The sequence below is a fragment of the Salmo salar genome, chromosome ssa01 (genome assembly GCF_905237065.1).
Source record: "Salmo salar chromosome ssa01, Ssal_v3.1, whole genome shotgun sequence".
Lineage (NCBI taxonomy): Eukaryota > Metazoa > Chordata > Actinopteri > Salmoniformes > Salmonidae > Salmo > Salmo salar.
Genome location: NC_059442.1, coordinates 129,367,847 through 129,393,293, shown reverse-complemented (window position 1 = coordinate 129,393,293; position 25,447 = coordinate 129,367,847). Strand labels below are relative to the sequence as shown.

The following is a 25,447-nucleotide window of genomic DNA, read 5'->3' as shown; positions in this document are numbered from 1 at the left end:
TTGTTAATTTATATTCAAGCAAAGTATAAGGGAGTTATACTCCAGTCTAGTAGGTGGCGGTAATGCAACATTTATTGGATACCAACTGCCGTTAAGCCTCATAAAAGAAGAAGATACCAAAGACGCAGAACACTTCCTGGGCACTCGGCTATTATTATGTACGCTCCATGTGTTGGGAACGTTCAAATGAGTCTGTCTGGCTGTTACATGTCTGCTGACGTGACGAGCCTCCACTATCCAACATTAGCTAATTGAAAAGGAACCTAACACGACTTGGAAAGGAATTGGTTTTCCTCTCTCTTAGGTTGGATACCGTATTTTTCCAACCTGGATAGCTGAGTAGATAGCTAAGCTAACAATCGCTATACTAGGCGGATTTAGACAGAAACATGGCTACGGTTTCAATCCCTGCAAACACTACCGCACTTTTGCTGGATATTGAAGGAACCACGACACCAATAACGTTTGTAAAGGTAGGACAACATGCTGAGACTAATATATGGCATTTGAGGTGTGTATTGAAGCTCGCAAGTTACATTCTTTGCTAGACCGATTGCTACCCAATGAGCAAAATGACGTTGAAAATACGTCTTGTCCAGACGTTGGAATTTGGTTAATTTTCGGTTCTGAATGGAAATTGAAAATAAATATTTTCTATAGCCAAATTTCAACCGTACACATTCACTTATATACATGTCAATTAAGAAAGCATTATCACATTATTTTTGTATTCCAATTTAAGTAGGAAAATGGAACAAGCTGAAGATTTCAGTATGGAATATTTATTACTCCATCTGTCACAGCTTTTTCAAAAGCTTTGAAACGGTCAGTGATCATGTTGTTTGTCTGAACTTTCATTCTCAGTAATGGTTACAGAAAAGTTTTTCTTTAACTGTGATATGTGGTTGTTTATCTACCTTAGTTGAATGCACTGACTAAGTTGCTCTGGATAAGAACGTCTGCTAAAAGCCCAAAATGTACATGTGAAAAGGAACACTTGCAAAATATGCTGGGTATTATTCTAATGAGCTCTGCCCCCAAACAATAGCAAATTTGGTTGGGCTGGACTGGATGTCTATGTCTCAAGTTTGGACAGTACCTTACAGCCCTACAAAACTTGCCGTCACATACAGTTACAACCGCAAATACAGTTATTTAAACAGTAATGTTTGGTCTTTGTGCATTGCATAGAAGTGTGCAAGATTAGTACTCGGCCAATGACTGTACCTGTTTTAGCAGCACGTGTCCCGTGTTGGACGCTATCTGTAATTGGTAGACGTCGTTTGCATTACAGATGGGTATGGTTAATCGAATATCCGAACGGATGTCAGTATTTGATTACTTGCGAGAGTATACATTTCTTTGAACAAAAAAATAGGCCTATTTTTCTTTTTTACAATTTAAAAGGCTTTGTCTGAATTAAATACAATTATTTATATGATATTGCTACATACAAGTGTGTGTGTGTGTGTGTGTGTGTATATCTCACACACACACGTGCGTACGTACGTCGACACCGATTCAAATGTCTGCCCTGTTAGAGCTGCCCCGGTCAACTGTAAGTGCTGTTATTGTAAAGTGGAAACGTCTAGAATCAACAACGGCTCAGCAGAAAAGTGGTAGGCTACACAAACTCACAGAATGGGACCGCTGAAGCGCATAGCGCTCAGAAAACATCTGTCCTCGGATGCTACACTCACTACCAAGTTCCAGACTGCCACTGGAAGCAATGTCAGCACAAAGCTTTTCGGGAGTTTCTTGCAAGGAGTTTCCATGGCCGAGCAACTGCACACAAGCCTAAGATCACAATGCCAAGCATCAGCCGGAAGGGTGTAAAGCTTGCCGCCATTGGACTCTGGAGCAGGGAGAACACGTTCTTTGGAGTGATGCTTCACCATCTGACAGTCCGACGGATGAATCTGGGTTTGGCGGATGCCAGGAGAACGCTACCTGCCCCAATGCATAGTGCCAACTGTAAAGTTTGGTGGAGGAGGGATAATGGTCTGGGGCTGTTTTTCATGGTTCGGGCTAGGCCCCTTAGTTCTAGTGAAAGGAAATCTTAAATCTACAGCATACAATTACATTCTAGATGATTCTGTGCTTCCAACTTTGTGGCAACAGTTTGGGAAGGGCCTTTCCTGTTTCAATATGACAATGCCCCCATGCACAAAGTGAGGTCTATACAGAAATGGTTTGTAGAGATCGGTGTGGAAGCCCTGACGTCAACGCCATCAAACACCTTTGGGATGAATTGGAATGCCAACTGCGAGCCAGGCCTAATCGCGCAACATCAGTGCCCGACCTCACTAATGCTCTTGTGGCTGAATGGAAGCAAGTCCCCGCAGCAATGTTCCAAAACCTAGTGGAAAGCCTTCCCAGAAGAGTGGAGGCAGTTATAGCAGCAACAGGAGGACCAACTCCGTTATTAATGCCCATGATTTTGGAACGAGATGTTCGACGAGCAGGTAATACGATGACATATTTGACACACTTTTGAATGTAGTTATGATGTGCAACACAAAATAAAATGCCGCTTGTTGTCAAAGCGACAGTACAGTTGGAGCAGGGATTTGGCAACACAAGTCCTCGGGGGCCGGAGTGGTGTCACACTTTTTCCCCATCCTTAGCAAATGCAGCTGACTAAACTAATTACATTCTAAACCTGAAGATCATTAGTTTATAATTAGAATCAGGTGTGTTAGTTGGGGCTGGTGCAAAAGTGTGTCACCAATCAGGCCCCCGAGGACTGGAGTTGCAGTCTAGCAGTCTGGACCATATGTAGTCTAGCTGATGAAGTGGAATGCAAAATGGAATTAAAATGACGGAAATATGTTACTTTAATGAGGAGTAGACTGCAAACAGCAGGTAGGCTGTTTAATCTAAATTGATTTGTTGTAGAAAAGGACAGGAAGTGCGGGGGAAAATGGCCACAATTATCCTTGCTAGCTAGGTAGTTGGCTGGTGTAGTGTTAATTTCATCAACAACTACTCATCAACCTATTTTTCTTGACAAACTATTACTAATAACTTCATTTTATTTGACAAAAAATGTGATGAGACAAATTCCATGTGACAGTAATGGACAATCAATTTGACATGAAGCTCCTTTTCATCTGTTTTGTCTATTCCTAAACTTTCATGCATGCAGAATATTTCATGCAATCCTCTCATTGGCAGAATTTAAAAAAAATTCAGTTGCGTGGTCTCCCGAACAGCTCCCAGGTGGTCACTTCAGTTACTCGTCAATCTTTTGAACTGCTCTGAAGCCAAGACACTTGACTTGTAACTAACCTCAACTAGAAACAATGTTTACACTCTCTCGCTCTTACTTTAAAGTAGGCTATATTTGCATTCATCTGTGTGGCCACTCTCGTGCCACAGTCGACAAAAGCGAGTTGCGGTTGCTTTTTTTCCAATGGGAAAAATGAATATTTGTTTATTTTTTTTATTAGTAGTACAGTAATACTTCTGGCATTTTTGGAAAGCAAAAATTCTCCCATTTTTCAAGGAAACCACTTATTTAACCCCTTGATGGTTATGATGGGGAGAAAATCAGAGTTGTAAATTGTTTACCTGTAGGCTTTATACCCAACATGGTTAATTATGGCTGGCATTGGTTACAATCTGCCACAATATCAATGTTGCCAGCTAAGGTATAAAAGGGGATAGTAGCCTTGTCCATCTAGGCCTATCTGAATGTGCACATGATGGAAGTTAGAGGTTGCCTAAATATTCATTATTTAATAGAAAAAAATGCACAGACTATATTGTGACCTAAAATGGCTGACTAAAGCGAGACATTGTCCAGAGGTTTAGTCGTCTGAACTAAAACTAACGAAGGATGAAATTATCAAACGGTGACGAAGACTAAGTTAATTTAAGACTAAATATAAAATAGCTGCTAAAATTAACACCGTTAGCATAGCTTGCTTGCTTTACATCGATTTGATGCAGTCAATAATATAACATCAATGTATATCACAGCCTCTGGCTAGTGCTCGTGAACCACAGGCAGGATTTGGTATGATTGCAGGCAGTCTGTTTACCTGTCTAGATGTGAAAGCGTGCCATGTGAGTGCACAGCTTAGGAATCTTTCAATTAGATTGGAGGGGGTGGGGGTAGCATCCCCAACACTGGGCACGTGCTGCTAAAACGGGTAAAGCAACAGGTTTGGTGATATCTCGCAAGCTTTCGCTATGGATTGCCCTTCAGACCCAGCTTATTAATAAATAAATAAAATAATTAAAGGTATCTAAATTTGAGCTAAGTACAGTAGAGCACAGTAGATTAATTCCGTACAATATAGTACATTATACTGTATTTTATGCTAAGCTGCTCTACTGTATTGTACTGAACTATACTCAACTGTACTATGCTCTGCTGTACTGTGCTCTCCAAACTTGTGAAAGATGGACGTCTGATTGGTTCAGATTTGGTCCGGTCCAAATCTGAACCAATTATAGACGTCCAAAAACGTCTGTAGACCTTGAAATCAAGGACAGGGTGGAAAGACCAAATTTCAATGTCTTTTCAACATCCATGAACAAGGGGGTCGAATGGTGCACACAAGGTAATGAATGACAGCTAGCTAGCTATTTGCTAACGGTGCTATTTTCTCCTGTAGGACATTTTATTCCCATACATCAAAGATCATCTTGAAGAACATCTGTCTGCGCATTGGGAAGAAGATGAATGCAAACAAGATGTGCATCTCCTGAAGAAACAGGTAACTGGTTTTCTGAAAACTGTGGACAATGATGAGCAGTTAGCAGTGACTGCACACAGACAGAATATGCAACACCCATGCATACATTCTGGGTGGAAACATATACCTTGTTCTTTGTTGAGCCTGTTAATGATTGCTTATGTGGTATGCCTCAGATTAGTACATTAAATGAATCAGCAGTTCAGGGTATCTACAGTGGGTTTGGGTTTAGCCCAAATATATAAACTCAGCAAAAAAAAGAAACGTCTACTGCGGTTATTTTCAGCAAACTTAACGTGTAAATATTTGTATGAACATAACAAGATTCAACAACTGCGACATAAACTGAACAAGTTCCACAGACATGTGACTAACAGAAATGGAATAATGTGTTCCTGAGCAAAGGGGGGGGGGGGGGTCAAAATCAAAGTAACAGTCGGTATTGGGTGTGGCCACCAGCTGCATTAAGTACTGCAGTGCATCTCCTCCTCATGGACTGCACCAGATTTGCCTGTTCTTGCTGTGAGATGTTACCCCACTCTTCCACCAAGACACCTGCAAGTTCCCGGACATTTCTGGGGGGAATGGCCCTAGCCCTCACCCTTCGATCCAACAGGTCCCAGACGTGCTCAATGGGATTGAGATCTGGGCTCTTTGCTGGCCATGGCAGAACACTGACGTTCCTCTCTTGTAGGAAATCACGCACAGAACGAGCAGTATGGCTGGGTCATGTCAGGATGAGCCTGCAGGAAGGGTACCACATGAGGAAGGAGGATGTCTTCCCTGTAACGCACAGTGTTGAGATTGCCTGCAATGACGACAAGCTCAGTCTGATGATGCTGTGACACACCGCCCCAGACCATGACAGACCCTCCACCTCCAAATCGATCACGCTCCAGAATACAGGCCTCGGTGTAACGCTCATTCCTCGACAATAAAGGCGAATCTGACCATCACCCCTGGTGAGACAAACCATGACTCGTCAGTGAAGAGCACTTTTTGTGATGTCTGGTGAGGGCCTGCCTTACAACAGGCCTACAATCCCTCAGTCCAGCCTCTCTCAGCCTATTGCGGACAGTCTGAGCACTGATGGAGGCATTGTGTGTTCCTGGTGTAACTTGGGCAGTTGTTGTTGTCATCCTGTACCTGTCCCGCAGGTGTGATGTTCGGGTGTACCGATCCTGTGCGGGTGGTGTTACACGTGGTCTGCCACTGCGAGGACAATCAGCTGTCCGTCCTGTCTCCCTGTAGCGCTGTCTTAGGAGTCTCACATTCACATAGATGAGCAGGGACCCTTTTTTCAGAGTCAGTAGAAAGGCCTCTTTAGTGTCCTAAGTTTTCATAACTGTGACCTTAATTGCCTACCGTCTGTAAGCTGTTAGTGTCTTAACGACCGTTCCACAGGTGCATGTTCATTAGTTGTTTATGGTTCATTGAACAAGCATGGGAAACGGTGTTTAAAAGACAGGCTCCTGAAAAAGGGACGTTTCTTTTTTTGCTGAGTTTAGCTATGTAGGTCAAAGATTAATGGGTGTATTTGATTAGCTGCCGGCGTTAAGTGCCCTGCGTCCTGTCAAATCGGATGACATGAGTGCAAGCGACGAGACAAGCGTTCAGAGCTGCACTCACATTCACTGGCTGCTGAAGTCTAGCAGACCTACTGCAGGAAGTTCTTTGCCAGTCCCTCCCTGGTGTAAAGCTATCTACATCCGAGAAACACTTGACTACAGTAAATTCTGTAACAACATTGGGTTCTTCAATAAGGGATGCAGCCAGGTCTGTGAATGGAGCTAATGAGTTCTCTCCTCCTCCAATGAGCTTATTGATTTGCACAATGCAGAACAGTGATAAGTTCTCATAATAGCGTGGCGGCTACCATAATATCTAATTTACTGGAATGAACAGTTTCCCGTCGGCCAAGACCTGTCTGTCTTCAACATTCGATAACAACAAGAGTTGTCAATGGTTAATTCCAACCCTGCTCCCTAATGAACATGACTCTGATTAACCCTTGACCCTGTGCTGACCCTTTCATGTTAGGTTGAGGAGGACCTGCGTCTGAACCGAGCATGTGCGCAGCACGCCCTGGACCAGTCTGGGCACACGGACGAGGAGAAAGCCATCAGGGAGGTGGTGGACAACGTGCTGTGGCAGATGGCTTCGGACAGGAAGACCACGGCCCTGAAACAGCTGCAGGGACACATGTGGAGGGCGGCCTATGCTGCTGGGAGAATCAAAGGCGAGTAAGTAGCAAGAAGTTTTCCTTCTATTGCACTAAATGTACTGTATGACGGATGAATCCTAAATCGATTTTAGTGCAAATATCCCATAGACATAATTTCATGGTTAGCATAAGACAGATACAGTTCCGGCCAAATACAGTGCCTTCGGAAAGTATTCAGACCCCTTGACTTTTTCCACATTTTGTAACGTTACAACCTTATTCTAAAATTGATTAAATCGTTTTTTTCCCTCATCAATCGACACACCCCAAAATGACAAAGCAAAAACAGGTTTTTAGAAGTTTTGGCTAATTTATCAACAAAATACGGAAATATCACATTTATGTAAGTATTCACTCTTTACTCACTACTTTGTTGAAGCACCTTTGGCAGTGATTACAGCCTCGAGTCTTCTTGGGTATGACACTACAAGCTTGGCACACCTGTATTTGGTGAGTTTCTCTGCAGTTCTCTCAAGCTCTGTCAGGTTGGATGGGAAGCGTTGCTTGCACAGCTATTTTCAGTTATCTCCAGAGATGTTCGATCGGGTTCAAGTCCGGGCTCTGGCTGGGCCACTCAAGGACATTCAGAGACTTGTCCCGAAGCCACTCCTGCGTTGTCTTGGCTGTGTGCTTCGGGTTGTTGTCCTATTGGAAGGTGAACCTTCACCCCAGTCTGTGGTCCTGAGCACTCTGGCCAAGTTTTCATCAAGGACCTCTCTGTTTTTTGATCCATTCATCTTTGCCTCAATCCTGACTAGTCTCCCAGTCCCTGCCGCTGAAAAACATCCCCACAACATGATGCTGCCACCACCATGTATTGCCGTAGGGATGCTGCCAGGTTTCCTCCAGAGGTGACGCTTGGCATTGAGGCCAAAGAGTTCAATCTTGGTTTCATCATGAGAATCTTGTTTCTCATGGTGTGAGAGTCTTTAGGTGCCTTTTGGCAAACTTGTTAGTTACAGACATTCACAGCCTTTGGTTCTTATAGCCATCAATGAGCTTGCTGTACCTTTCTACTGGCAATTTGGGCCACTCTTCAGCAGCAAACTGCTTTAATGTTTTAGGGGTTCCCTTGACCAACTACTGTTTTCAGATCTCACCATAGGTTTTGGATGGGATTTACATCTCTTCGCTTCACTTCGGATTTACATCACTCCAGAACAGTTTAGCGTTTTCTTCTTGAATCATTACTTGGTGCTTTTTGATGTGTGTTTGGAGTTGTCATGCTGTAAGAACCACAACCTTCATTGGAGACCAAGTTTTTGGACACAGGGTTGAACGTTAGACTCAAACACCTGATAATCTGCTGATTTCATGATGCATTGCGCACGTTCAAGGCCCCCAGTACCAGAGGCAGCTAAGCATGAGATTCCCTAAAAAACACACCACTTCGATACAGCTACGACCGGAAGTGACTTACGCAGAAGGTTAGGAGAATTAGGGTTAGCGAAAAGGTTCTCCTAACCGGCTATGAAAAGCCGCTTCCGGTTGTAGCTGTATCGAAGTGGTGTGTTTTTAGGGAGTCCCAGCAAGCAACCCCACAGCATTATCAAACCTCCCCCCATGTTTGATTGTAGGGAGGATGTTATTTTCATTGAATGCTTCATTTGGTCGTCATTGATCTGTATAGCCAAAGATCTCTAATTTTGTTTCAATGATCCACCGAACAGTTTCCTAGGATTTGGGCTTGTTTAGTTGGGTTTTTGAGAAGTTCTACTAGGCTTTCTTGTCTCCTTCAGCAGTGGGGTCTTCCTATGTTTACCAATGACCAAATGAAGCATTCAAAGAAAATAACACCCTCCCTACAATCAAACATGGGTGAGGTTTGATAATGCTGTTGGGTTGCTTTGCTGCTGAAGAGTGACAAATTGCCAGTTCTAAAGGTGCAGCTGTCTGAAAGAAGGATTTGTCGGCAGTTATCTTGGCCAAAGGCTGTGCAACTAAGTACTACCTCTGGAGTGGCAATCATTTTGTCCATGGCACTTGTTTTATTTATTTTTTTCATTAACAAAAATTTAAATTTAGTTTTGCAATGTTTAAATTCCAAGAACAAGGTGTGGAGACCCAAAGTTATTGTCTTTAGAAAAAAATACTTTATTTGTAAAAATAATACATCCCTCACCCATCCCACCAAGGCATCATACAAAAATTGCACAAAAAAAACAATGGCAATAAGTAATAACCATAATAGTAATGAAGGGGCAGTAAGTAATGACCATAATATTTTTATTTTACCTTTATTTAACTAGGCAAGTCAGTTAACAAATTCTTATTTTCAATGACGGCTCAGGAACAGTGGGTTAACTGCTTTGTTCAGGGGCAGAACGACAGATTTTCACCTTGTCAGCTCGGGGATTCGATCTTGCAACCTTTCAGTTACTAGTACAACACTCTAACCACTAGGCTACCTGCCGCCCCATGAAGGGGCAATAAGTAATAACCATAATAGTAATGAAGGGGTAATTACAGCACCACTGCTGACATTTTAAGAATGCCTTAGAGAATGTTCTTTCTTAGCAACTCTTACCATGTTTGGCCTACGACAGCGTCCCCCAATCTCAGTCCCAGGGACCCGGAGGGGTGCATATACGCGCCCCAGCATCCAACACACCGACTACAATCAGAGGCTAATAAGTTGGTAAGTTAAATCGAGTGTGCTGGCGCTAGGGCAAAAACAAAGATGTGCATCCCCAGGCTCCCAGAACCGGGAGAAACCGACTTCCAATTCAATCGGATTCAGATTGTTTAATAGTCACGTGCAATGTTCCCTCTAAACTGCAGTAGCCCGAGACTGCTGCGCAGAAATATTAGCCCACAGGGACAAGAATGAGATTGAACTTCACTAAACTTTCGAGAGCAGTGGTCACCAACCAGTCAATCACGATCGACTGATCTCCAAGGCATTCCTAGTCGATCCCCAAACATTTCTGTAAAAGACTTAACGATAAAGCCTTGTGTTCCTTTTTGTTGTTTTATTCGTCTCGGGCTGTTGGCGGTAGGTGCGCCCGATTCAGCTGCTCTGCTAGCCGGGTAGGTGAACTGTTGCAATTTTGAACCATTTCATGTGTCTGAAGGTACAAACTCTGCCTTCCCGGCGGGCCCAGAGAGCAAATCAAGTGCACTATAGGCCTAATGCTGGCCAAACAGATGGTTCAGATTACCGTGTCTGCTGTAACGTAGCAGACATAAGAGAGCTACAGAGAAGTTGCTACTCTGAGATTTCAAACTGTTTAAAACCATGACTAGAGACTGTCAACGAATACAGCAAAGAGCTGCTGTTTTTATGAGTGAGTTCATGTTTAAGTTCTTACTCAGCACTGTCAACACTTTGTGTTCAACACTTTTATAAGCAATAATATGTGCGTTCTTCCTATTTCAACTCATCGCTACAACAAGCACTGTAGCAGAAATTAATGAGTAGGAAAATGTATCTATAGGCTTGCGTTGTTATTATTAGTGGCTCAAGGAATATTTCACTTTCTCTGTTCATAGGAGTAACAACTTGAATTTGTGCATGAGGCAAAAAATGATGTGGTGCGACTCGAGTTTCGCCATCAGCTGGAAGACGGTGTCCCTTTTTGGTAAGGGAGAGATGTTGAGAGGCGGACCCTCAGTCTAATGCTCTCTCCCTCCACTGACTGACCATCAGCCCAATATTTTTTTTTAATAAAAAGCTAATTATTTAAATGTATGCTCACTCAGCTGTGCTTCACAAGTAATACAACAACCGATCTATTACAGGTGTGATCATATAGCCTAAAAATGACACGACCAACAATGCATTGGCAGGGCAATTCAAGCAAAGTCAATATGTGGTGATAATGTATTGGGCCTATAGCTTACTGCACAAACCTAATTGTTACAGTTCTGTTTTTAATTAGTTAATGTTGCATAGGGTTATGTTTTTTTTTAAGTCATGTTTAAATAAAAAATATCCGAGTGGTAGATCTTGGCTTGTATTTTGACTCAGAAAAGGTTGGTGACCACTGTTCTAGAGTTTTCCTTGTTAACTCTATCAACGTTTCCCTTTACTGTGGCAATTGTGATAGAATCAACGCAATATTAGCCACTTTCAATGCAACATACCGAAACAAAACAAACTTTGCTAACAATTTTGTTGTAGGCAGAACGCATCAGAGTAGGATTCTATTGCATTGACACACACGACACCGCCCGTACTCTAGTGTACACAGACCGGTGCGGCATAAACAATCAGAGCTGCAGTAGGCCTATATGCAAATAGAATATTGCCATATATGGATCTGTGCCATTTACTTTGAGTTGGACTGTGTTTACAGCATGAGCGGTCATGAGTAGATGAGCTTGTTTTGAGATTAAAGCGAGAGCTGCATGTAGCCATGTGTGCAAATTTTGTTCATATCCTTCGCTAGTTAGTGAGTTATTAGTTATAGATAATTTGTAGTCTAATAAGGGAGTGATTGCTTCCTGCAAGAGTACAAAACGTATAAATTTCTAGACATCTTTGAAAAGCTAGTCAGGTAAAGAGATTTTTTTTTGAGACCGGGTTGAATGAGCTAAGTAGCCAATAGGCAGAGGGTAGCATCATTTGTCTGATTCTCTGTAATTATGGTATGGGAATAATGCATTTTTAATTTGTAAAGTTGTTTCTAGCATCAAACACAACATTTTCAGTCACCTTGTCTGAAGGAAATGTGGATAAACAGGTTAATGCATGTTTATTTTCAAAAGTCTGATGGAATGTAGGCCTACATTGAACACCACACATTGGCTGCTACTGTAGGCTGAATGATAGAACAGCTATTTCCATGTTAAAATGTTATGGGATGCATTTTCTCCATTGTTTTTGATGGTAGGCCAACATTATGATCAAGTAGCCTACATGGCAACTTAAATTGCCGTGAGCAGATTTCACATATGTAACAAACCCCCTCAGAGATTGGCGTGACCAAAACAGTCGCGGAATCACAAACACTTGGTTGAAATTTGGATAGATTCTTCCCAGCCTGTCATTTGAGTAATGGAAACGGTGCAACACTTTTGAACTGAATGAGCCTATATCTTTATGTAAAATGATGTGTGGATACGCTCTATACTACGTTGCCATATGTCACCGGTTTATTTTCCAGTTCAACTTATTGTAGAAGAAATGGGGAATTATTTAAGGGAAGTGCAAGGGTGCCAATATATTTGGCCACAACTGTATGTGTGCACAGATTGCAAGATCCGATTTTTTTATTTTTTTAATTTTTTTATTTATATATTTTTTTTGTATTTAATTTTTTTTCTCTCCCCTGCAGGAATGTAGATCTACAGGTTGTGTTTAGTCTTTATGTAGTGGTATTAATGCTAATGGTTTCTAAACGACCTGTGAGAGGATCAAGTCCTATTGTACTCCTGCATTTATTCCAAATGTCACCTTCAAACCTTCATTGTCTGGAGTCCTTGATGACTCATCCAGACAGTATTACTAATGTGTGTGTGTGTGAACCAGGGTGTACCAGGACGTGGTTCCATCCATCAGAAGGTGGAGACGGCAGGGCCTGAAGGTCTATATCTACTCCTCTGGCAGCGTTGAAGCCCAGAAACTACTGTTTGGATACTCTGTAGAGGGAGACGTCCTTGACGTAAGAAACTCTTCTCTTTATAAACTGTTTAGAACACGCACTGATCTCTCTGGTTCATTGTAATTAGGGGTGTGAATATTTAAAACGCAGTTGGGATTGTTAACGTTTAGAAAAAGTCAACCGAAAACAATGTGTGTGGGGGGTGTTTCTCACAAAAGTAAAATCACAGTGCAGTTATTTTATTTTCCGTGTTATAGCCTAACTAGACGATAGGTTATAAAGGCCTGGAGAAAGTTGTGTAATTTAAATAAAACCAGGGAGGAAGAGGAACTTTAGACTACTTTGGTGAATATGCGAGATACAGATTACCAAGACACGTGCGCACGCTTCCTGGCCCCTCCCCTCGCGCTGGCTCGCCTGCTCTTTCTCTTTACTCATGATGCGAGTGTGTTCAGTCTTCGGTCTGTTGTGTGTACAATATCCATGCTTATTCATTTATGATAGGCCCTGCTTTACTGAAGTTGCGAGACACATGCAAGCCAAGAGATTGTGAGATACAGCATTTAATTACCAATAGATGGGTCTAGTGCACGGTTCTGACTGTCTGCCTGGTGGTTGACCTGCCTATACTGGGCCCCTCCCCTCTCTTTCCCTTGCTAGCTTGCTATGAAAGATGTTTTGTGTTCTCGGAAGTACGGCAACAAATCAGTCTCCGTTCCAAAAATACTGAGTCTTGACACTCAGAAATAGGAGTTGAAACTGGGAGTGGATGTGCAAGCTGTCAAGGAATTGATTCTTTTGGAGTCGACTCTCCACCACTACGTCGTCGTCATTGGGAAAATGGCAGAGAAAGCCAAGCGACGGCAGCATCCTGTATTGCAATACTATGAGAAGGTGGTGAAATGCGAACTTTGCGCTGTGGAATTGGGGTAGGCCTAAAGTAATTGTAGTACAGGTGCAATGCTTAACCATCTGAAAGGGACGCAGTGTAAGACCCAACCTGGCGCTGGCAGCATAGCAGGCCCACCAACAACAGACCTGAAAGCACTGATAAGGGACGGAGTAGCCATGACTGCGGTAGATGGAACTGCATTTCCCCCCTAGCAGTCATATGCAGCACAATATTTTGCCTTGTGAATTCTCATGCAATTAAAAAAAAAATCTTATTTAATCGAGAGAAAATAACACTTTAAACGTTAAGGAAAATTGTTAATTTGTCACATCCCTAATTGTAATACACTCCTGGCTAGGGTTGCAAAATTCCAGTGACTTTCCCAAAATATCCAGGTTTTCCAGAAATCCCAGTTGGAAGATTCCTTGAATCAGGAGGGAATAAGCAGGAAATTGGGGAATTCTCCAACCAGGATTTCTGGAAAACATTGGAATTTTTGGGAAAGTTACCGGAATTTTGTAGTCCTACTCCCAGCTAACTTCAGATTGTCTCTATCCTTTCAGCTATTTGATGGCCACTTCGACACCAACATAGGCGCTAAAGTAGAAAGTAAAAGCTATGAGAGAATTGCGGAGAGAATGGGCTGCCTGTCTGAAGAAATCATGTTCCTTACAGATATCACACGGGGTAAGTGTTGTAGCAGGCAAATGAGTTCAATGGTGAATGCTCTTTACATGTTGTTTGAGCCAGAACCTTTCCACCTAGCAGGATCAGCCTCAGAAGCTTTGCCAACCTTAGCTATGCCTGAATTCCACCGTGGAATTTCCCACTTGCTTGTCAAAGGGCTTGTCCTGAATTACAACAACCCATATGCTGCTTATAGAATGTCAAATGGGCATATTTTAATTTGTATTTATTTTCCTATGTTATGGACTGTTTTATGGACACGCATGTTCTCAATAACCTACTGGGTAACATGAAGGAAGAGGATACGTTTTCCAGATTTTCATAACTGAGGCCATGTAGCTAGCCCTGCTTTAGTGCAGAATAGCACTTGGAAAGGCTGTTGTATCGGTGTTAAATCAGTACAGTGTTAGAGCTATATGCTGTACTGCATCAGAGTGCGAGCCTCCCCCTGAGGTATGGCGACTACATGTCCCGGATTGCGTGGGACAGTCCAGCAGTTTGGCCCTTTGTTCCCCATCCCGCAACTAGACTATCATGTCCCGCAATTTATCAACAAATTCAAACAAATTTCATTTTTTAATTTTTTTTAAATGTTTTGTCCCATTTTTTCATTCAAACTGGTCTCTTACAGTTAGACTTATGAAAATATGTAGGCCTATATCATTAGGATTTGGTACAGGGGTGTTGAACACTTCTCCAATCGTTGTTGAGATCTGATATTCTGTGCAAGACGAGACACAGGCCAATGTCAACCAATGACATTTCTCAAATCCTTTCGGGCTAAATTCCAGCTAAACTGGGAGAGGACAGTTAGGCCTAACTACTTACAAAAAGCTGATGAAGAGTAAGTTAACAGCCGTATTAGACTGAAAGATGGGCTATAAGGTGACTTCGTCAAACTTGTGAGGCTCTCTATGCTCATTAGTTGCTCATTCATCATATTTTGTACTACTTCACTCAATCCCGTTTTTAAGTCTACCTTCCTAACTGTTTTATATTCCCTGAGACCAACCAGAAATGTTTCCTTGGCCACACATTCCCAGATTTTCCTAAAACAGCCACATGTGATGTCTTTTTTTCATCACCAAAAGAGTAGGCTAGGTGTGCTTCAGTTGGCTCATTCAGTGCAGCGGGAGAAGGGGTGTAGTGCTGCAGGAGTAGTGTCACTCGGCCACATCTTACAGTCGTGCTCATCTAGTAAAGTTGGATCAAAGCTGAATCAATGTCTCGGAAGATTATAAGGTTGAATTAGTATTCTATATAACAACCAAATATAATCGCATAGTATAACGTTACTGTTACTAATTTCTTGAGACTTTAGAATGGTTAGCTGAATAATACTTTTTTTTTTTTTTTATCGAATGCGGTCAACTCCACCGCGTACGCCACAAGCAGAATGGGATTTTGATTGGAGAAAAAAAATAGGAAACAGGAAGGCTATATAGTTTAACACCATCTTCTCTCATTTTCTCACAAAATAGTAATTCAAGATCTAAATGAATATTCCCATGAAACCGATTTGAGATCAAATGATTGGCATGCAGTTTGGCTATTTCACCATAAAACGTGGAGAATTGTCCATTTTAGATATCAGGCAGCCTGACTTGGTGTTTGAGGGTATTACAAATACTAATTTCATAGGCAGACGTTGGAGGATGTGTTTTGTATAATGATATTCAATGGGCTACATTAGTGGAGGGGTGCGAATGTCCCCCAAACTCATCGATTTGGGTATTTTTAAATGTGGTCACTCTAACCTGAGGCGAAGCAGATGCCATCGCGTGGAGAGCCACACGGCTGGCCCCACAATCACCTTAATGTTCTACCTTCCTTTGTGTAGAATGTTAGCTTACAACCAAGGGTTAGGGCCTCTGTTACACCGTTACTGGGACCTGGGTGAGCCTGCTGTACTGGGATCCTAGTGTGTCTCAGGGAACATGATCGAGAGGAGGATATTTGTTTTTGTTCTTCCCTGCAGAGGCCAAGGCAGCGGAGGATGCGGGTGTGAACGTGGCGGTGGTGGTGCGGCCGGGGAACATGGAGCTGACGGAGGAGGAGAGGTCACACTATAACCTCATTACAACTTTCAGCCAACTGGAAGTGATGGGCCGCGTGTAACACTGGAGGAGGGGAGGGGAGAAATGCTGCCGTTCGAATTCTGCCCTTTTCCTCCCCAAAGTGTGCACTCATTGACCCCCCCCCCTGTGGATGTAAAGGTACTGGATAAGTGTACGCATGGGAGGTTTCTCCATATCTAACACCTTTTTGTTTTTAAATACATGGGGGAGTAATGAGTGTACACTTGGGAGAGAATCGGAACACCTCTAGAGAGAGGGAGTACACTTACTAGCCCTGTTCAATCAAGTTCCCTAGCCTTTTCCCCTAGCACCTGCTGCCCCTTGGGTCTTATCAAAGGACTGGAATGGTAAAAGCAAAGTGATTGACGCTCCTTTAAGCCTATTGGAGAGCCAGGTAGAGCTATTGCTTTCCCCTATCTGGTCCTTTCAGACTCTGAAGGGGAGTGGGCTAAGGGAAGAAGCTACTAACCGAAATTGAACTGGGCCACTCATGAGAACTGTTTGTCCAAGGGGAGGGGAATGGGAGAGTCGGCCATTGATCCAAGGATTTTGGGAATGCACTAAAAGGGGAGCCTGGGTGCCAGTCTGTTTCTGCTCTAGCCAACATGTCATTGTCTTAGCCAGGTAACAGTGTAGCGTTGTTGAACACAGAAACAGTCGGGTATCTAGGCTACACACAGGGCGGTGGGCACTAAGAGTCGTACCAGTCTGCAGACTGCACGTTTTAAGGGACCTCCCAGGGTTTCTTTCACCTTTTTTTAAGCATTTTAAATAAAAACCATATTTAAGTTGATCACTTTATTTGTATTTAACTAATGTGGTTCAAAATCATGCTGATTGAACTTGGAAGTTTGAGTATTACATTTCTGTACTGTTTTTGTTTCCATTGTGAAGCATGTTGAGTATAGCCCAATCCTGTACAGGTCATTAATCAGAATGCAAAGACATGTTTTATTGTAAAAAATCATTTAATGTTCTAACAAACAGCAGTACAACACTGAGATGCATGTGTCAGTTATGCTCGAATGACAAAGCCAATTGTTGTACTAAATCACATGCAATGGAGAGAACACTGAAAAAGATTCCCATGACTTGTGTTTAATGGGAGCAACAGTGATATGGTTCAAAATGGCATCATTGTACCTGGGTGATGACCTAAAAAGTAATACTACTGTACTAATCTTCAGAGGGGCTGAGACTTCCTCAAACGGTCTGTCTTAAGTCAGGTTGAAAATAGAGGTAGACAGGAAAGAGAGCGAACGCAGCAGAACACCTCATGTCGGTAGAGGAAGTTGGGTAGAATCAAAAATGGGAGAGGGTGATGACTCCCACATTTTGAGGACTTAGCTACATTCATCTGAAAGTCAGTGAGGTATGGTGTCACTATTTAATCTGAGACATGAGTTCTACAACTCACAGCTACATGATAAACAACCATGTTCATATATCTTCAATGAAATTGTTTAGCATCTTTTAGTGAACACCCCTGCTGATGATGACAAAAGTTGCTCATGGAAAGAGTTTGTTTGCTTTTGAAAGATCACCTCGACGTACTAGTAGTAGTAGTAGTAAGACAGTCATTCACTGGTTATTACGTTCAAACAGGCAGACATGCCGTAGTGAGACTAACTCTTCTTCAGTAACTAACAGAGACCCACTGGAGCCCTTGACCCCATAAAGACTTCATGTTCATTTGTACATTCCCCCCCCCCTCCCCAACCACAGGCAACTTAACTGTTTTGTAGTACTCCAAAGCTCTATAGCTGGTTCTGTCCCCCAGAGCCGCTCTATAGCTGGTCCGACTGGTACTCGGACACCTCCGAGAAGGTTTCTGACAGGCTGAGAGGCGGGTCGCGGTTGTCGGTGCAGACGATCTCAAAGTGGCAGTGTCTGAACTCGATGGCGAAGGTTGCGAGGAAGCTCAGAAAGAACATGACCAGCGCCCACTGCGCTCGCGCAGCATGCATGTGAAGACGCTGCGCCATCAGGGCAAAGTCTGAACCGGGGGAGTTGAGGATCAAACACTATACAAAACACAACAAAATTCCTAGCTTCCTCCTTTGAGGTAAACACTGATCGAACTGTTGAATAAGTGAAAGCAAGGTTTCCACCTCTACAGCTGTAGCCAGCCCACAGACCCATAATATTATACTAACTGTGTGGTAAATAACTTTGTAAAAGCGTCTGCTAAGTGACAAGAGTGAGTCCCTGGTGCAAGCCAAAGCCAGAGGAAGGATACAGAGCAGCATGCAGGCGGTGATGGCCCCAGACAACAGGAAGCGAGGGATGCCTGCCCTCCGACCCTCGTTCCTAAGGTTGACTTTCAGGGTGATGACAGATTGAACCCAGCAGAACAACGTTCCCAGGCCAAACGTCATGGACGTCCCAATGTTGTGGAGCTCCTCGTCATTTGATAACTGGACCAGACACAAAGACAAAACAGACATGGCTCTTATCTGTTTCATGTTTACTGTGACCTTACAACCTCTGGCAAACATCTGATTATCACTGCAAACCAGGTTGAGGTTTTTTGGCTATTTTACCAGTGGTTCCCAAATGTCTTGGGTCTGGGCTAGGAGTTGTGTCAGACTCCTACGAAGTAGTCCAGTGACAGTCTATGAGATAGGGGGAAGTGTCTAGAACAGGGTCAGTGACTCCTACCTGGAAATTTCCCACCAGTGTCATGCCGAAGCAGGCCAGGGACAGAGCCACCAGACTGCTGATGTTGAGCCAGGGTTTGTGGACCTGGGGCTTCAGCTGCAGGTATCTGAGGACACCAATGATGAACCCTGAAAGGAGAAGACCCATAAGGGATCTATCTCTGGTCTGGTCTCTAACCATTTCATTCCTGGTCCTGGGAACCCACAGGATGTGCAGGCTTTTGTTCCAAATCAATACTAACATCCTCAACAACTGTTTGTAATGAGCACTACATGGTCTGCCATTGGAACTACTGACTAAATGCATGCCAAGCAATAGATAGCACTTCCCCATTTTATAATGTACATCCCGTTGTTTCTATTAGTGTCTCTATCCTGCCATTTATTTTTGGTTCAGTGGTCAACGTTGACTATGTTTCCATGTTCATACAGGAGATAAACAGAAGAACATGCGTCAGTCTTACCTACGAAGGCAGCCAGGTTCATGACCTGGCTAAATACACAGCTGGCCGGGGGAGCATTGCCTGCAATGCTGAGAGAGGGGGGGAAGATGGGGAGAGAGGGATACAATTGTATTGACAGGAATCACAAAACCTAGGTAAAGATTAGAAACCAGTAAGGTTGGCACTAGTATAGGGTGTGTGTACTGTACCTTATATATGGAGGGGATTTAGGGCCAGATCGCCTGTGAAAAAATACATGTACTATTTAGAAACTGGTGCGTGATGATAACTGGAATATCATATTGCTACGTTATTAATAGTCCTTACTTGTATTCTGAACTCAGGGGTGTTATCTTCTCATCTTCAACAGCTATGAAATACCTGCAACCAATGATGACCATTTTGTTAATGTCACACACAGCTGTAAAGCCAAATGGTGTGTGAGATAGCAAAAACATCGTGTTTAAAAAAAAAAACATAAAAAAGTGTACTTACACAACCCAGAGTCCAGCAGCTGTGAAGAGAGAGTACATGGAAGGGAGAAACGTCCAAGGACTGCACTTCCTCATGGTGTCTCCTGTATACAAAGACAGTTTCAAACATCTCCACTGTCTGTCAACGGTAAGATAGGAAATGAAGGAGTTAGGACTGTTTTAGAACCAACTGAGGCAAAACGGGTGGAACCTATCCTGAGATGTGTTTGAGGGAATTACTGTAACTCAAAATAGAGAATGAATGCTGTTCAGATGCCACACTTACGAATAGTGAGACCAAGACAAAGTCAGAAAAACAATGATGCGTTGTTCCCTGAATTTTACAACGTAAGACTGCAGTCACCTCTTCCGCAGTAGGCTTCCATTGGAGAGGACTGAACTGCTAGGGCTAGTAGCCTACTCCAATAGCCTGCTAGCTGCTACAATAATTAGTTCTCGTAAAGCGGTCATAAATAATTGCACTTATAATAGCCTTGAATTAACTGACATACAGACAGGTGCATGTATCTTTAGAGGCAGAGATAAATGGTGAATGTGTTTGTCTCGGGCATAGCCTTGAATAAAAACGACGTAGCTAACATGCAACGCTTTTCATTCTATTGCTGGTGTGCTGGGAATTGGAATGTAACAATATGTCAATATGCTGTTCTGTCATTTCTGACAGGATGCTTCCACAACAGACAGCTTCACATGTAGGTGAGTGACAACAGTTCAATTTCCCAGACAAGTGTTTTCTTTTATTGTTCCCCACAACCTATAAAATGGAGGATACCTTCACTAACTGGCTTCACCAATCCCAATATGATCGGTCTCTCTTTTTAATCGTCAGCCACAAACATGAAATACCTCGTTGTCAGCCGGCGCCTGTTGGATTTATATTATGTCTTCTCATTTCATATTTGACTGAAACACGCAGTTTTTGTTTTCAGTCATAGTCCCCAGTGAGAAAAATTACGTTGAAAAGACGTCTTTTGGAAGTATTTTCCAGATGTCGAAATAAGGTTCATTTTTGGTTCTGAATGAAAGTTGAAAAGAGGTCTACCTTATTTGGATGCACTGACTGTAAGTCGCTGTGGATAAAAACGTCTGCTGAATGACCAACATGTAAAAACAAACACTTGCAGAGCATGCTGGGTATTATTCTAATGAGCTCCGCACCCAAATAAGTACACATTTGGCCAGACCAGACCAAATCTGAACGAATTATAGATGTCTAGGCTAAATTTCACAATGTATAACAGCACGCTACAGTACGACACAGTTCAGTAGAGTACTGTACGGTAAAGTTTATAGCAGTAGAATACAGTTTAGTTCAGTAGAGTACATTAGGGTAAAATACAGTACATTATACTGTACTGTACTCTACTGAACTATACTTTACTTTTCTTTATTGAACTGTACTGAACTATACTTTTCTTTATTGAACTGTACTGTACTCTACTGTACTATACTCTACTTTTCATAACTGTAATGTACTGTCCTGTACTGTGCTGTCCAAACTTATGAAAAACAGATGTCTATGATTGGACCAAATCTGAACCAATCATAGACGTCTATGTTTGGGCCAAATCAAGGCCGGTCAGGACTGGACCAAATCTGAATAAATTATAGATGTCTATGTTTGGGCCAAATACAAGTCGGTCCGGACCGGACATCTAGGAACGTTGAAACCGGACCAAATCTGAACCAAACATATATGTCTATGATTGGTTCCAAAAAAAGTATAAAAATTCGTGGACGTTGCAATCAAGGCCAATCTGGACCGCCACCAAGACAAAACGTTGGCGTCGGATAAACACGTGCTAGAGAGCACTAAATCCAAAGATTAGGTTTCTTCCTAGGTTTTTGGCCTTTCTAGGGAGTTTTTCCTAGCCACCGTGCTTCTTTCACATGCTTTGCTTGCTGTTTGGGGTTTTAGGCTGGGTTTCTGTACAGCACTTTGAGATATCAGCTGATGTACGAAGGGCTATATAAAAATAAATTTGATTTGATTTGAGTGAGATAGAAAGTGCAGTCCCCAACATGCACCAGGTCATGGGTGATCCTCTCTCTGTTATCAGCCCATTATCTGCTTCAAAATGTCATCCCATCACGTTTTTGCAAAAAGTTAGGCCTCAACCAATTGATGCTTATGTCAACTGGTTATGCTTCCAGCAGGCTTTGCGGTGCCAATGGGAAAAGATGAGCGTCAACCAATTAATGCTTATGTCAATACATTGCATTCAATGAGAAAAGATGTCTCTCAACCAATTGATGCTTATGTTAATCACAGGAGGCTGCTGAGGTGAGAATGGCTCATAACAATGTCCGGAACCGAGCAGATGGAATGGCATCAAACACCTGGAAACCATGTGTTTGATGTATTTGATACCATTCCACTGATGCTGCTCCAGTCATTACCGCAAGCCCGTCCTCCCCAATTAAATTGCCACCAACATCCTGTGACGTCAATACATTGCATTCAATGGAAAAAGATGTGTGTCACAGGATAGACGCTTATGTCAATACATTTACAGTAGTACGGAGCGATTAGTGCTTTTTGAGGTCGGTTCAATTGTTAAAAAAGAAACATTAAATGCATTATGTGGGTTGAATGCTGTAACAACACAGAATACAACAATTAATAAAAGTCCCATGATGGTAGTGACTGCCCATTACTACTTATCACTTATTAACCATCATCTTTTCACATTACTTTACTTTGATCAAATATTTAAGTTGTTGCGCAAGTCATCATCTCATCTCTATAGAGCTGCTGCCTATGCTGTCTGACAAAATCACCTACTAAAAATAACCTACATTTTGGTTAATTGCTCAGCAATAATTTGTAGTCAATGGGAAAAATGAGTGTCAACCTATTGACACTTAGATGAATACTTTGCATTCAATGGGAAATAAGAGTGTCACAAGGTTGACGCTTATCTCAGTACATTGCATTCAATGGGGAAAATAAGTGTCACAAGGTTGACGCTTATCTCAGTACATTGCATTCAATGGGGAAAATAAGTGTCACAAGGTTGACGCTTATCTCAGTACATTGCATTCAATGGGGAAAATAAGTGTCAGAAGGTTGACGCTTATCTCAGTACATTGCATTCAATGGGGAAAATAAGTGTCACAAGGTTGACGCTTATCTCAGTACATTGCATTCAATGGGGAAATAAGAGTGTCACAAGGTTGACGCTTATCTCAGTACATTGCATTCAATGGGAAAAGATGAGCGTCAACCAACTGATGGTTATGTCAATACACACATCCCTACATACACTCGTTCTATCTCCTCTTTGCCTCCCTCCATCTCTTTCTCTCTACCTCCTCTTTATCCCCCCCTCTTCTCTCCCTTCCCCTTCTTACACCCTCTCCCCCTTTCTCTCGCCCTCCTCCTTTCTCTCTCTCTTTTATCTCTCTCTTTCTCCTACCTCTTCTCTCTCTCCCCCTCCCTCATATCTCTCTCCCTCCCCTCTTCCACCTCTGTGTTGACTCTCTCTCCCCTCCCTTCTTTCTCTTCCCTCCTTCACCCTCTCCCTTTCTCCCCCTCTCACTCCCCCTTCTCTCTCTCTTCTCTCTCTCCCTACATTCTCTCTCCTTTCTTTCCCTCCCCATCTTTTCATCTCTCTTTCCCTCTCCCTCCTCTCTCCCACCTCTACAGACAGGATATTTGACACATAAATATGCATCAAGAGTATTCGCGCACAAGTCAAGATGTTGCATTCCAGTCAAAAACGTTGGGTGATACAGCTGCAATGGATAAATTGGTGAAAAACTCACAGACAGACAGGCAGGCAGACAGACAGAAGCAGGTAGGCAGACAGACAGGCAGACAGACAGAAAGACGCAGACAGACAGATCAACTGACCAACAGGCAGACACCGACAGATAGACAGGCAGACCGTTTTCAGGGATGTAGTATATTCAACCTAGCTTCCTTTTCCCCTATATTCAACCTAGCTTCCTTTTCCCCTATATTCAACCTAGCTTCCTTTTCCCCTATATTCAACCTCGCTTCCTTTTCCCCTATATTCAACCTCACTTCCTTTTCCCCTATATTCAACCTAGCTTCCTTTTCCCCTATATTCAACCTAGCTTCCTTTTCCCCTATATTCAACCTAGCTTCCTTTTCCCCTATATTCAACCTAGCTTCCTTTTCCCTTATATTCAACATAGCTTCCTTTTCCCCTATATTCAACCTAGCTTCCTTTTCCCCTATATTCAACCTTGCTTCCTTTTCCCCTATATTCAACCTAGCTTCCTTTTCCCCTATATTCAACCTAGCTTCCTTTTCCCCTATATTCAACCTAGCTTCCTTTTCCCCTATATTCAACCTAGCTTCCTTTTCCCCTATATTCAACCTAGCTTCCTTTTCCCCTATATTCAACCTAGCTTCCTTTTCCCCTATATTCAACCTAGCTTCCTTTTCCCCTATATTCAACCTAGCTTCCTTTTCCCCTATATTCAACCTAGCTTCCTTTTCCCCTATATTCAACCTAGCTTCCTTTTCCCCTATATTCAACCTAGCTTCCTTTTCCCCTATATTCAACCTAGCTTCCTTTTCCCCTATATTCAACCTCGCTCAGGCATTTATTTAACGCCTGCTACTTTAGTTTACATCAACCCTAAACCTAGCTTCATATCTACTACTTGCTCAAACCTTATGCTTCAACCCTAACCCTAAACATTTGCCTCATCTCTACATTTTGTCTCAACCCTAGCCCTAGACATAACCCTAACTTCTTGTCCACTAACCCTACACATAACCCTATGTAGCCCTTTCCTGCAGTCAATGACCAAAAGCGCCCTCTTTGGCTTCATGGGTGGAATGTTATTCATATTTTTCATAATGAATAAAGACTGATGAAAATCCGGTGTTTCTATGTTGAACGGTTTTGTTATATTTCAGTCTTCTGTGATGTGTATATGATGTGTAATATTGGGATGAAAACTCATAATTGAATACATTTCAACTCTATATTTGACATGGTACCGTTGTCTTATTTTTTAAGCCCATAACCATGAGTGTGGGATGTATATTTTTGCAAGCCTGACCATGTGATTTATCGCCCTCCAGGTTCCCTTGGAGAGTTCATCAATGAGCTTGACGCCTTGATAAGTTCCTTTCCTGAGGATGGCTCACCTCTCACAGTTCTGGGTGACTTTAACCTCCCCACGTCTACCTTTGACTCATTCCTCTCTGCCTCCTTCTTTCCACTCCTCTCCTCTTTTGACCTCACCCTCTCACCTTCCCCCCCTACTCACAAGGCAGGCAATACGCTTGACCTCATCTTTACTAGATGCTGTTCTTCCACTAATCTCATTGCAACTCCCCTCCAAATCTCCGACCACTACCTTGTATCCTTTTCCCTCTTGCTCTCATCCAACACTTCTCACTCTGCCCCTACTCGGATGGTATTGCGCCGTCCCAACCTTCGCTCTCTCTCTCCCGCTACTCTCTCCTCTTCCATCCTATCATCTCTTCCCTCTGCTCAAACCTTCTCCAACCTATCTCCTGATTCTGCCTCCTCAACCCTCCTCTCCTCCCTTTCTGCATCCTTTGATTTTCTCTGTCCCCTATCCTCCAGGCCGGCTCGGTCCTCCCCTCCTGCTCCGTGGCTCGACGACTCACTACGAGCTCACAGAACAGGGCTCCGGGCAGCCGAGCGGAAATGGAGGAAAACTCGCCTCCCTGCGGACCTGGCATCCTTTCACTCCCTCCTCTCTAC

At 42.8% G+C, this 25,447-nt stretch overlaps 2 protein-coding genes across 5 annotated transcripts; one reads left to right on the top strand and one right to left on the bottom strand.

Annotated features, from left to right (window-relative positions):
• The first annotated feature begins 204 nt into the window (after positions 1 to 204).
• Positions 205 to 16,926, top strand: enoph (Enolase-phosphatase E1). Its single transcript, NM_001140080.1, is given in 6 exon segments — positions 205 to 473; positions 4,626 to 4,727; positions 6,747 to 6,949; positions 12,404 to 12,536; positions 13,932 to 14,055; positions 16,034 to 16,926. Coding segments are annotated over 6 exon segments (786 nt in total). The 5' UTR covers positions 205 to 389; the 3' UTR covers positions 16,174 to 16,926.
• Positions 16,927 to 17,082: 156 nt separating this feature from the next.
• LOC106562340 (transmembrane protein 150C) lies at positions 17,083 to 20,858 on the bottom strand. Of its 4 annotated transcripts, none has more exons than XM_045688802.1 (8): positions 20,577 to 20,858; positions 19,732 to 19,813; positions 19,564 to 19,617; positions 19,446 to 19,478; positions 19,258 to 19,325; positions 18,795 to 18,922; positions 18,373 to 18,550; positions 17,083 to 18,129 (listed from the first exon to the last, which is right to left on the bottom strand). In XM_045688802.1, the coding sequence occupies exons 2-8, from the start codon at positions 19,803 to 19,805 to the stop codon at positions 17,921 to 17,923; spliced, it is 744 nt and encodes a 247-aa protein (XP_045544758.1). In that variant the 5' UTR covers positions 19,806 to 19,813; positions 20,577 to 20,858; the 3' UTR covers positions 17,083 to 17,920. The 4 variants fall into 4 exon arrangements, with proteins under 4 accessions (XP_045544758.1, XP_045544764.1, XP_045544759.1 ...); XM_045688808.1 differs by having other exon boundaries at positions 20,773 to 20,847; XM_045688803.1 differs by lacking the exon at positions 20,577 to 20,858 and adding an exon at positions 19,996 to 20,484 and having other exon boundaries at positions 19,732 to 19,848.
• Positions 20,859 to 25,447: the final 4,589 nt, after the last annotated feature.